Source organism: Diabrotica virgifera, chromosome 1 (genome assembly GCF_917563875.1).
Source record: "Diabrotica virgifera virgifera chromosome 1, PGI_DIABVI_V3a".
Classification (NCBI taxonomy): domain Eukaryota; kingdom Metazoa; phylum Arthropoda; class Insecta; order Coleoptera; family Chrysomelidae; genus Diabrotica; species Diabrotica virgifera.
Genome location: NC_065443.1, coordinates 30,409,132 through 30,422,609, shown reverse-complemented (window position 1 = coordinate 30,422,609; position 13,478 = coordinate 30,409,132). Strand labels below are relative to the sequence as shown.

At 35.7% G+C, this 13,478-nt stretch overlaps 1 protein-coding gene across 1 annotated transcript in view; it reads right to left on the bottom strand.

Annotated features, from left to right (window-relative positions):
• Positions 1-7,240: 7,240 nt before the first annotated feature.
• Positions 7,241-13,478, bottom strand: part of LOC114328207 (tectonic-3) — a 47,878-nt gene continuing 41,640 nt past the window's right edge. Inside the window, exon 6 of the mRNA XM_028276993.2 lies at positions 7,241-8,406. Coding sequence (XP_028132794.2) covers positions 7,261-8,406 — 1,146 coding nt within the window. The 3' untranslated portion in view covers positions 7,241-7,260. The remainder of the gene's footprint in view (positions 8,407-13,478) is intronic.

The following is a 13,478-nucleotide window of genomic DNA, read 5'->3' as shown; positions in this document are numbered from 1 at the left end:
CTAGAAAATTTAAACTAATATAATAAAATTCAATTTGGCAACATTGCGTGAATACCAAGTCTTATAGGATATCAACAGAACCGTGATGTAGTCCAGATAAGTTAATATATTTTTTTGCCAACCAAAATGAGATGTTTTAACCAAATAATGTTTCAAATACCTATATTTGATGATGTGCAAAATAATTTTGAAATCGGTTCTGCTAATGAACTTGCTTTTTTTTGTCCTTAACAATAGAAAAAACGTCCTCTTGCATAATATTTATTGTCTGATTATTTTACTATATCTAAGTATTTACTATAAGTTCTACAATGACTCATTTACTATGTTTACCTAATGGCCTAATGGGATGTTAAAATATGTTCTTCTAGCTAATAAAATATCATCTAAAGCGGCTTCCTTAGTTGCGCATTCTGACCGATTTTCGTTTCGACTATACCTATCATCAAACCATCGGTCATCTTTCCTCTATTTAGTTCCTAGCGTGGATTTTGCTGCAATTGACATCGTTCTACTGATTAGGTCCCATTGGTCTTCTATAGTTTTTCCACTCTATCTTTTCCCATGCGCTACGATTCGTTTTCAAACAAGTTCAATCAAAAAATAAAGTAAAACTTACGAAACGACATCGGAATCAAATTTGGAAAAATAATAAAAAATCATCAAGAGTTGGAGATGGTACTTGCCACATGCAATGGACCAGGTCTTTTCGGAAAGGGACAAATGGAAGTCGATTAAAACTAATTTCACAATGGCAGATCAATGCTGGTATACAGAGGGCTCTATCTATCAGGCTCTATCAGGAACAATAAAGAAAAACTGCAGGGACAGATTCATAAAAATTATATCTGATAGTCCTCTTCTTTTTGTGTAGACATGACGCTGTCTGTTTTTCAATGTGCTGTAACGATGTGCTGTCCGCCCGGCGTTCAACAGCTCGTCAGCAGAGGACCAAGCGAGCTTCGATACCAGCGCAACCCTACTAAGTTCCACTTCTACTCCGAGGCATCCAAGGAGGGACGCCGAGAGTGTATTTAAGAAGAAATCGGAGGACCGTAAAGGCAGTTCCACTTAGTGTACTGAACTAAAAAGTAACTCAACCTCAGCGGCAGTTATTGCCTCCGACGGATTGAGTCGGAACTCTGCCGGGGCGAAGGTACTATGTGTTGAAGAGATGCCTCGCCGGAATTGTAACCGCCGTGAGCGGTAGCTGCCATCTCCGGTCCGGAGTTGTTAGATGAGTAGCTGCGTGTCGATGTTTTGATCGTGATTACACTAGATTGAAGTGTAATGTTCAATATACAGTTCGACTGTATACACAGGGTGAGTGGGGAGGAACGCACCAAATTTTAGGGCTGTAATAAATAAAAATAACTCATATGTTGTTATTAGATTTTCATTTTTTTCCGAGATACGGGGTGTTAAAATTTTTCTTACAAACTGACGATTTATTTATTGCTCTAAAACCGCTTGAGGTGTGCAAATGAAATTTGGTGGGTTTTAAGACGTAGTTATTGCGCATTTTTTAACATACAATTAACAATTTTATATTCACCATGGGCGCGCGAACGGGTAATAGTCTGAAATTTTTTAAAGATAAAAATGGTACACCACTGAAATATTTCAAATTAAAAATCTTTCTTGAATTCCTCGTTCAATTTGTGACAAAAAATCTATCTTCTCTTTTTTCATGCGAAGCTTCGTTTTCATGCAAAAAATAAAACATCTTAACGCTTTCAAAGTTTTCGACGAAATAATGAATGTGTAGAAACTTATTTCGAATAAATTGTAAGCGTTAAGAGCACACAGTAGCGATCAACAGGTAGCAACAAACGCGTTCCAAGATTGCAGCTGTAATTTTGAATATTTTGTCGAGATATTTGGCACACATATTCGTAATATAATAAAGAATAGCGGTACATAGCCCAATTTCAGAAATATGTTAGTATGTGGAAATTACTCTATAACTAAATAAAATATTGCAAAAAGGAGCCTGTACCGCCATTAAGAAAGACAAAAAAATAAACTTTCTTCAAATAAAGTTTTTTATCCTGTGCCTAGATTTTGTGTCACATTGGAACTACTAAAAATTGATTTTTTTATAACAAGAAATCGAACGTCACTAACTTGGCAACATTTCGCGCATATGTGTATAAAAATTATTGTTTTTGATAGTATAAACGTCACTGTCAGTGTCGAATTAACGACGCACTGTTGCCTCACTTTTGAAAGTTAGCAGAACTTTCGCAATCTTGGAACGCGTTTGTTGCTACCTGTTGATCGCTACTGTTTGCTCTTAAGATATTTTATTTTTGCATGAAAACGAAGCGTTGTATGAACAAACGGAAAGATAGATTGTTTATCAGAAATTGAACAGGGAATTCAAAAATAATTTTTAATTTGAAATATCTCAGTGGCGTACTATTTTTTTCTTTAAAAATTTTGAGATCATTACCCGTACGCTCGCCAATGGTGAATATAAAATTCTTAATTGTATGTCAAAAAATGCGCAATAACTACCTTTTAAAACCTGCCAAATTTCATTTGCATATCTCAACCAGTTTTAGAGCAATAAATAAATCGTCAGTTTTTAAGAAAAAATTCAACATCCCTTATCTCGGAAACAAAGCATTTGCGGACATATGTTTATAAAGCAAACGGTCATTATTTTTTCATACAGAATTACCCCTAAAAATTTGTCGCACTTATTTAGAAACACCCTGTATTGATGGGTAACATTGCTAGCTATTAAAGTACCTAACTTTCTTATTATCCAACATAAACGAATGAATTAAAAAGCAAAATGTTAAGAAAGCCTAAAGCTACAGTTGATTTTTAATTTAAATATTTTATATACGCTAGAATATTTCACAGGGTGTTCCAAACTTTGAGGAAAAACACACTATTATTGTTATACCCGGTATACAATGACACTTACCTGTTTAGCAATAATATTATTACATCACATCGATATTCTTGAAAAATAAAGCTATAATATATACTAAAAAAACCACTCAAATCGGACAACAATCAATCACTTGATTTTTTCAAAAGTACTGAAAAGAAATATAATGTATGTGGTATTTTTGGAAAGGTGGTTAACGACCTTTAAAGTGAGGTATTACTCAACCCCCTTCCAATAAACCATTAAAGATTTTGCGGGTTGTGTCCGCCCCCGCTAGAGGGTTGATGGAATGTACTTGAAAACTGGTCTACAAAATGTTCGCCTCACAAATAAATTTGTCGTGTTTTTCATATTTTTAGAATTTCTATAGGGACCAAATTATAGAGGGTGGTATCTTTTAAATTGACACACTGTTTAGCAGCGTATTGATCTGATTTTAAGGTTTATTGTAATATCTCTATTAATAAGAATTTTCTTTAGTTTATAGAAAGCGCTTCAGGCTTTTTCAATGCGTGTTCTCATTTCTTTTTTTATAATATCCCAGTTATCGTTAACTTTGGCTCCCAAATAGGTAATATTGTGGACTCTTTCTAACTTTATTCCATACGTTCTGATGTTCATTGGTTGTAGAAGTTAAGTTTTAGCCCATTTTCATCACATGTTTCGGTTACCCTGTTACAAGTCGTTTCAACTTTTGCTCATTGGAAGCAATCAGTACCGTGTCGTCTGCGTATCTGAGAGTATTGACATTAATTCCGCAGAATGTCTGCATCGTCATCTAAAGGATCTTTGAAAATAAATTCGGAGTAGATATTAAAAAATACACCCTTGCCTCACTACATGCCGTATTTCCACTGCTTGTGTCGTGTTCTGATCAATTCGTATATTTGCACATTGATGTAAATACAAATTTTTGATAAAACGGAGGTCCTGGCCATCAATCTCCCACCTGTTGCAAGACACCTATCAGTTTATCGTGGGTGACTCGGTCAAAGGCCTTTTCGAAGTTGATAAAATACATATATACCGGTTGTTCTATATCCCTACATATTTGAACCATGACCTGCAAACTGAATAATGCTTAAACAAAATAAGTTATCAATCAAGTAGCACAGAAAACGACAATAAATATCGTTCTCATACCAGCAGATTGACAACACGTGGAACTTTCTCTGGTTACTACCTCCCGTGATTTCCAAAAATTATAAATCATACGTGTGCCGAGACGAAATTAAGATGAGGGAATTTTGAATAATTCACGACCCATCTGCTCAGCGCGGTAAAAGTTCCAACGAGAAAGATTCCTTAGTACTCCACAAAAGAATAAATGAATTAAAAATGTATAAACATTTTCAATTTCTTTGCAATCCGAAAACGCAGCAGCATTATACTCTAGTTAAATCGGAGAGTGCAGGAAGAGTCTATACCGGTTTCGGGGATTTTTCCCCTCGTCAGTAGTCCCATATCCTCTTCTCTCCAATTTAACCAGGCACTTTGCTTTGGGTCCTTCCGAATTGCAAAGAAAGAGATGCCACGGATATCCTAGAGACGACATCTACCGAGAAACAAAATAAGTTATTAATCAAGTAGCACAGAAAACGACAATAAATATCGTTCTTGATTGGGGCAACTTGATTAATAACTTATTTTGTTTCTCGGTAGATGTCTCTAGGATATCCGCGGCATTTATTTCTTTGCAATTCGGTAGAGCCCAAAGCAAAGTACCTGATTAAATTGGAGAGAAGAGGACATGGGACTACTGACGAGGAGAAAAATCCCCGAAACCGGTATAGACTCTTCCTGTACTCTCCGATTTAACTAGAGTATAATGCTGCTGCGTTTTCGGATTGCAAAGAAATTGAAAATGTTTATACATTTTTAATTCATTTACTCTTTTGTGGAGTACTAAGGAATCTTTCTCGTTGGAACTTTTACCACGCTGAGCAGATGGGACGTGAATTATTCAAAATTCCCTCACCTTAATTTCGTCTCGGCACCCGTATGATTTATAATTTTTGAAAATCACGGGAGGTAGTAACCAGAGAAAGTTCCACCTGTTGTCAATCTGGTGATTCATTGATAACTTATTTTGTTTCTCGGTAGATATCTCTTAGACTAAGAGCCGCTATAGGTGAAATTTCTTAATCATTTTAGGCACGATGGGACCCTATAACTTAAATAGTAGAACCTAGAAGAAAACGTTTGAACACTGTGCCGTCACTTTTCAGTGGCACATGCGTCGACAGTGGCGCATCAAACTTTCCACTTATGGACGGGATAAATAAATTAAAAGTTAACAGAACTTACTAACAGAAATAATTTTTTTTAACTTTTTTAAGTTCTATGTGATTAACACATAGGATTCATCGTGATTTTAACCCACCACCACCTTCCCCCTGCCCCCACCATCAAAAACTTCATTTTTCGTTTTTATTTTTTTTGGTGGGATGCAATCAATTTTAAAATTTCAAAAAATTCACACGCATAGTTGAGGCTTTTATAAAACATGCCTATTTTTTATAGACCCATAGGTAGAGTGTACATAACCTCAAAAAATTAAAAGGATTTTTTTTTTCAAAAAAGCGTATAACTTTTTTTGAGGAATAGCTGCAGGTCTAATTTTTGAAGATATTCTTCTTTAGCGGCGAATCGATTGAGGGTAAAATTGTACATTTACCGCGCGCCTGCGCACACTGACAGTATGTAGTTCTGACAGTATGTTGCTAATCTTTCAAGATAGGTATGTATGTATCCGTAACCGTGCAAATAAGTCATTAAAAGAATATATTAGTGGTTTTAGGAAATGTATTGGATTAATAAAATATTATGTAAGCATAACATTTTTACACTATATGTCGCCGTGTTGTGTAATTATATCCGAAACTTACATGTTTATTTCTAGTGCCTCGATGGAGTAGTTAGAAATGAGTTAGCACTGAGATTGGAAGGTTGCGGGTTCAATTCCCCCGGGCGGTTCATATATTTTTTTTATTTTTGGTTGTTTTAATAAAAATTTTTTGAAAGTGGTAGATAAGAAAGTTAGTTTGATTTTTAAATAAAATACAAATAACCTTTTAAGTATATTTACTTCGTTTAAATTACCTATTATATAATAGAAGAATATCTTCTTACGTGCGTACATAGTACACACACATTCTTTTTTTTCTTAATCTTGTGTGTTTTATCAAACACTATATTTTTAATTTTTTCAGATTTTTTCGTAAGCCTCCCCACCTTCAAAAATCCGAAAAATTGTTTTTTGAGGGGTTTTGGGGGATTTTCCCTATTTTGACTTCATAATATATCAAATCAATTTTGTTTTTATAGGTTATATATAACTTGAAGTAACTGAGTTCTTTAGAATATTTAAAAATCATAAAAACACGTTCAAACCCCCCAAAACCCCCTTAAAAACAGCTTTTTTGGATTTTTGAAGGTGACTAACGTTACAGAAAAATCTGAAAAAAATTAGAAAAATAGTGTTTGATAAAATACACAAGACTAAGAAACAATTAGATCTGCAGCTATCCCTCAAAAAAAGTTATATACTTTTTTTCAAAAAAAAAAATTTTTTTAATTTTTTTGAGGTTATGTACATTCAACCTACAGGTCTATAAAAAATAGACGTGTTTTATAAAAGCCTTAACTATGCGTGTAAATTTTTTGACATTTTAAAATTGATTGCATCCCACCAAAAAAAAAAAAAAAAATCGAAAAATAAATTTTTTGATGGTGGGGGCAGGGAGAAGGGGGTGGTGGGTTAAAATTACGATGAATCTTATGTCTTAATCACGTAAAACTTAAAAAAATGAAAAAAATTAAATTCTGGTAATGAGGGAGGGTATTTTTTAATTTATGTATCCCGTCCATAAGTGGAAAGTTTGATGCGCCACTGTAGATGCATGTGCCACTGAAAAGTGACGGCACAGTGCTCAAAAGTTTTCTTTTAGGTTCTACTATTTAAGTTATAGGGTCCCGTCGTGCCTAAAATGATTAAGAATTTTCACCTATAGCGGCTCTTAATCTATCTAAGATATCCGCGGCATTTCTTTCTTTGCAATTCGGAAGGGCCCAAAGCAAACTACCTGGTTAAATTGGAGAGAAGAGGGTATGGGACTACTGACGAGGGGAAAATCCCCGAAACCGATATAGACTCTTCCTGCACTCTCCGATTTAACTAGAGTATAATGCTGCTGCGTTTTCGGATTGCAAAGAAATTGAAAATGTTTATACATTTTTGAATAATGCTTCTCTGGTTCCAAGGTTGCTTCTGAAACCAAACTTCTCTCGGTAGCTACTAATTACGTGTAATAGATAGGTACATAAAAAGATCTGTTCAGCATGACAAAATAGCTTTATTTAAAATGAACTACTATAACTAATGTTAATATAAATATTAAAACATTCAATCTTATATTAGAACAATCATTATTGATTCTAACAAAAGGATAAAAAAAATCATATGGTAGCTTAATTTCTAAACTCGGTGGATCGACTGCCTTCTTTCTCTTCTGGGTAGTCAAATCATAAAAAGTTACCGTAGTTTTTAGGCTCGTTTCATAATTTACAGAACTAGTGTTTTTGTTAAAAATTAACGTTCGGTTTGTAAAACCACCAAAAGAAAACGTCACAGCTAAAATTTTCTCTTGGTCTAGCAAATCATTAATATCGATTCTGGAATGAAATATGTCGATCTCTAGATCACTGACCAAATTCAAACAAGATAAGTATCCCATTTTCGACGAGAAGTAGCCCAAAGTACTGTTCAATAAAGAGTCTAAATCTTTTTTGTACAGTGCTTTAATCCAGTCATCCAGATTGTTTTCATCGGCGTTTCCAAAGAAGCCTATCATCGTATTGTTAAAGTTCCACATTTCCAAAACAGATCGCTGTAATGCTCTGCACATTTCAGTACCATTAACACCTTTTCTAGTACTAAAAGAAATCGATCTATATTTACATTTAGTTATTAAGTTGTAACCAAATTCTATTCTAGTGAAGAGGGTTTCATTAAGCACACAGTTGCCATCAATATTATCAGGAATTGTTAGAAAACTTTCTTTTGCATCTGTTAGATTCCTTTTTATTTTTAACAAAGTATCACTACCGTTTTTTATGGTCAAAAGTTTACCAGTAAATATAGGTTTATTTATCAAATATCCAGGGTTTCCACTGAGATCTTTGACATCACCAGTACTGTTTGTCCAAAAAAATCTAACTGAAAATTCTTGGTCAAATTCTGACGATTCGCCACCAAATTCGTGAGTGATGTTGTTGAGGACAGCTAATAACTCAACGTGTACAGCACCTTTAGTGCCATTATGGAATATATTGTATCGTAACTTTTTGACTACATTGTAACAGGTATTCATTTTCGTAATTAAGGAAACATTGCAACGAACCGTTAGAATTTTTGTATCATTTTTTATATCTTCACAATTTGTTAAATAATTTTCACATATTTTTGGAACTATGGAGATACACACATTTCGGGGACAGTTCTGAAAAAAAAAAACAAATTTATATCAATATAATTGACAAAACTTACTAAATATAAATTGTAATGATATGATGCCTACAGCCCGGCGTTCGGCAGATAAACAGCAGGGGATCAAACGCGTTTTCATATTGGCGCAACCCCCCTACGTACCACCTCTCTGGCGAAAACCAAGGAGTGATGGCTACCAAGAGTGTATTTAAGACGAGCAAGGAGAATCATGAATCAATTTCTTCCGATGTAGTGAACCGGGAAGAACTCAAACGGCAGATATGCAATGGAATGAATTGGCACCTGCCGAGGTGGACGCGCTCTGTAGTGAGGAGGCGTTCCGCCGGAACGGTAACCGCCACCTCCGCCCAGAGCTGGCTGATGGGTAACTGTGTGTCGATGTTTGATTGGGGACTACGAGTCTGAGTGTGTATTATGTAGATAGATTGATTCCGTATAGCGAGATTGCGATTGTATATACTGTGGTGTTATTATGTTTTTGATATTATAAATACAATTTTATTTCTTTTACAGATGGCCGTTTAGAGAATTTGCTCCGAAACGGAGCGAAGATAGAATGATATTTTATTTCGTTATTTTTAATTTTGAACTGTATATAAATAACCGTAAAGATTGGAGGAGATAGACTTTTAAACAACATAAAGAAATTGTTCAACTTATGTCTGCATTAAAGTGAATTACCTACAAGATGGCACAGTGCACTTACCATTTTATTACACAGAAAGGGTGATCCAACAGACCTCGAGAATTACCGGCTGATAAGCCTTTTAGACCACCTCTACAAGTTATTCACAAGAATAATAACAAATAGACTGAAAACAAAATTGGATTTTTACTAACTTACTAAGAGAACAGGCGGGTTTTAGTAAATTTGGCACTAACGACCACCTACACTGCATAAAAGGAAATATAGAAAAATCTATCGAATACAAAAGTCCATTGGTCCTGGCTTTCGTAGACTTTCGCAAAGCATTATTGATACTATAGAAATTAACAGCATAATGAGAGCATTGGAGGAAAGTCGTATAGATTATCGGTACTTCAAACTGAGAGCGAACATATACAATAATGCAACCATGACCGTCCGACTACACAAAGATACCAAATCTATAAAAATCAAAAGAGGAATTAGACAGGGAGACACGTTATCTCCCAAACTTTTTACGACAGTACTTGAACATGCTTTCAAACAATTGGAGTGGGACGCCAAAGGAATAGATGTCGATGTTGAAAGGCTCTCCCACCTACGAATCGCAGACGACATAGTTCTTATGACAGACAATTTAAAAGAGATTAGAACTATGCTTACTGAGTTAGATGCCGCCTGTAAAAAAGTTGGCTTAAACATAAATTTTGGAAAGACACAATACATGACAAACCTGGTACCAAGCGAAAATCCAAAAGTCGACGTCAACGAAATAGCATTGGTCCATAAATATAAATACTTAGGGCATGAAATCCAAATTGCCAGGGACAATGAAACTGCCGAATTACAGAGAAGAATCACCTTAGCATGGGCCGCATATGGAGCTCTATCAGACATCTTCAAGAGCAACTTGCCAAATTATTTGAAAAGGAAGACGTTCAACCAATGTGTGCTTCCAGTCATGACTTACGGCGCCGAAACATTATCATTAACCCAGGCCACAGCAACGAAACTTAGAGTGGCCCAAAGAAGAATGGAACGGTCACTACTTGGACTGACTCTCAGACGGGGTCAGAAACGAAGAAATCAGAAGAAGGACAGGCGTCACAGATGTTATAGAGCGAGTAGCATGGCTGAAGTGGAATTGGGCGGGTCATGCAGCCAGAATGAAGGACGGGAGGTGGACCCAAAAAATTACAGTGTGGAGACCAAGAGAAGATAGAAGAAGTAGAGGTAGACCACCTATACAATGGACAGACGATGTCAACAGGATTGCTGGGAATTGGTTGCAGAAATCCCAAGATCGACAAAACTGGAAGAAATTAGGGGAGGCCTATGTTCAACTTTGGATACAGAAGGCTGGATGATGATGATGATGATGATGATATAAATATCCTGAATATATTTATTTTATTTTTAACCTGTGTTTTACTGAGTCTGTTGTCCTGAAAGAAGTTCCCGTCACAAAATCAAAGACATATAGTAGAACATGTAGCAAAAAAGAAATTGAGATGGGCAGGTCATGTGGCAAGAGCACCGAACGACAGGTGGACTAGAAGATTATTGAAATGGCGACCGCGGGCATACAAACGAAACAGAGGTCGACTACCAACGCGCAGGGGTGGCGATGTAAAGAGAACTGCCGGGAACTGGTTGATGGTAGCTCAAGACACATAGACGTAGAGAAACTTAGAGGAGGCCTATGTTCAGTAGTGGACGATAACGGCTAGATAATGATGATGATGACTAAATAAAAAACCATTGCGTGACTTTTAACCACCTATAGGCAACCTGTAGATCCACCGAGGATTCAGATTCAGAAGAGACATAGACAAGTAATGCGATTAAAATTGCAAATATTTTTATTAAGGGGAATGGGACAAAATGCAAAATTTTGACGCATGTCAAAATTTTCAATGTGTTTTAAATGTATTAATTTTTTCGAATCATGAAAAAACTAATAAATATTTTTGAAAAATTTAAACGCAGAATGAAAGATTATATTATTACCGAAGGCCTAAAGTCCCTGAAAACTTCTATAATGTTTATTTTAATAAGTTACAGGGGTGAAAATAAAAGAACAAAAATTAGTGTGATTTTTAATTGCAAATATTTCATTCAAAAGAAACTTTTTATTTATTTTATTTCGGCCCTCAGTGGTAAAGTAGTCTTTCATTCTGCGTTTAAATTTTTCAAAAATACTTATCAGTTTTCTCAGGATTCGAAAAAAAAATGAATAGTTTAAAACACATTGAAAATTTTGACATGCATCAGAATTTTGCATTTTACTCCGTTCCCCTTAATTCAATGACTGTGAGGCCATATTAATTTAAGAGTTGTTATTTAAACTAAAATTAGTACAATATAAGTTACATACAGATTGTTCAAGTAAACGGCACATTCAACATAATTATCTAAAAATAATCGGATTTAAAATTTGAAAATTTGCTATTCGCCATAACGATATGATGATCTAGATCTAGATGCCTAAAATTGCTTCCGATAAAACGAAAACTCGTCATCAACTTTGTTATTTGTATTAAACATCCTATACAGGGTGTCATATTTAAAATGGGACAGAGAATACCTGAAGATTCTGTGGTTCAAAATAAGACGTTTCAACCGAAAATGCGAAAATGTAAAATGCTATTAATGAGAAATACTTGAAACATGGAATAACTTTATACCTAACTCAATTGTTCCAAGATGACAGGACAAACAGACAGAGTAATGTGAATCAAGAAGGACCTGCAATTGTAAAATATGAAGTTACTCATGCTTTACCTACAGCAAGAAAGCAACTGGACCAGACAACATCCAAGCTGAACTCTTAAAAAAGATACAAGAGGACTACATCAGTGTTCTAGTTAATCTTTTTAATAATATGTATACTATTGGTAGAAGATAGATCTAATTCAGGGATACGATCCTGACCAAGTGAGCCATAATTATCTCTCAATCTCCTGGTACCTGGAAGAAATTATGTCGTAAACCCATTCTCCCACTTAATAGCCAAAGTTTTCCTTCTTACTCCGATGTCGGGCAGCAGAAAGATTACTACCAAGATAGAGCATAAGGGAAATTATCCTGGATCGGTTTACTATTGGATAAGTTTCAATGCTCAAATAAGTTTCAGAAGCTCAGTCATTTGAGATTCGCAGATGACATCGTCCTTATAGCCGATCGTATGGATGATGCAATAATAATGTTGAACAAGTTATATCACGCTTCCTTAGAGGTCGGACTAAAGATTAACATCAACAAGACGCAAATAATGACTAATCTGGTGCTAAATCGTAATATTGTTGTTGATGGAATGGATATTGAGCAGACTGCATCTTATAAGTACTTGGGACATGAAATTCGGTTGGGAAGAGATAACCAGACTTGCGAGCTCCCACGTCGCATAGGATTAGCCTGGGCAGCGTTTGGTAAACTGAGCTATGTATTTAAATCGGACTTACCCATATGCCTGAAAAGGAACATCTTTGACCAGTGTGTATTGCCTGTACTCACTTATGGAGCGGAAACATTAACACTCACAAAAAAGGTAGTGAGCAAGATTCGCATAACTCAGAGGGCTATGGAGCGCCAGATGTTGAGTGTCTCCCTGAGGGACCGAATCCCAAACGAAGAAATACGTCGTAGAACAAAACCAGCGGACGCCGTCGAAAGAATCGCATCGCTCAAGTGGAATTGGGCAGGACACGTCGCCAGATTGTCAGACAACCGATGGACAAAACGTATTGTCGAGTGGAGGCCACGAGAAGAAGCACTACGGAGCAGAGGACGACCACCAACCAGATGGGCTGACGATCTGAAGCGTATTGTCGGCAACTGGATGCAAGCCGCACAAAACAGAGAAAGATGGAAAGAGCTGAGGGAGACCTATGTCCAGCAGTGGACGCGTACGGGTTGATGATGATGAAGTTTCAATGGTTTGTAAACTGCTATAGAGAAAGCAACTGGAAACTACTACATTCATTACTCTTCCCTACTATATCAAGTCAAGTCAAGTCAAATTTATTCATCACATGCGACATTGTACAAAGTACATGAATGAGACAAGTCAAAGTTACAGACATACAAAAGTATATAAATTAATAAATATGACAAAACATACTTAAAAGTTATTTTTAGAATATGGCTCTAGCTCACAAATGTATTGATGTACACACCTCCGAAAGTTTGGCTGATGTAAATTCATTCGTATATCTATTGGCAATTTGTTAAAGAAACTTATGGCTTCATAATGTGTGCTACCTTCCAACAAAACAGAACGATGTTGTGGAAGCATAATATATAATCATCATGACAATTATTGAAATACAAGATAAGACCTTCAGTCCCCCGCTGACTTTTGATAGTCAAAGGGTGCTAAATATTCCCGGAAGTAATTTAAAAATTGGAATGTGGAA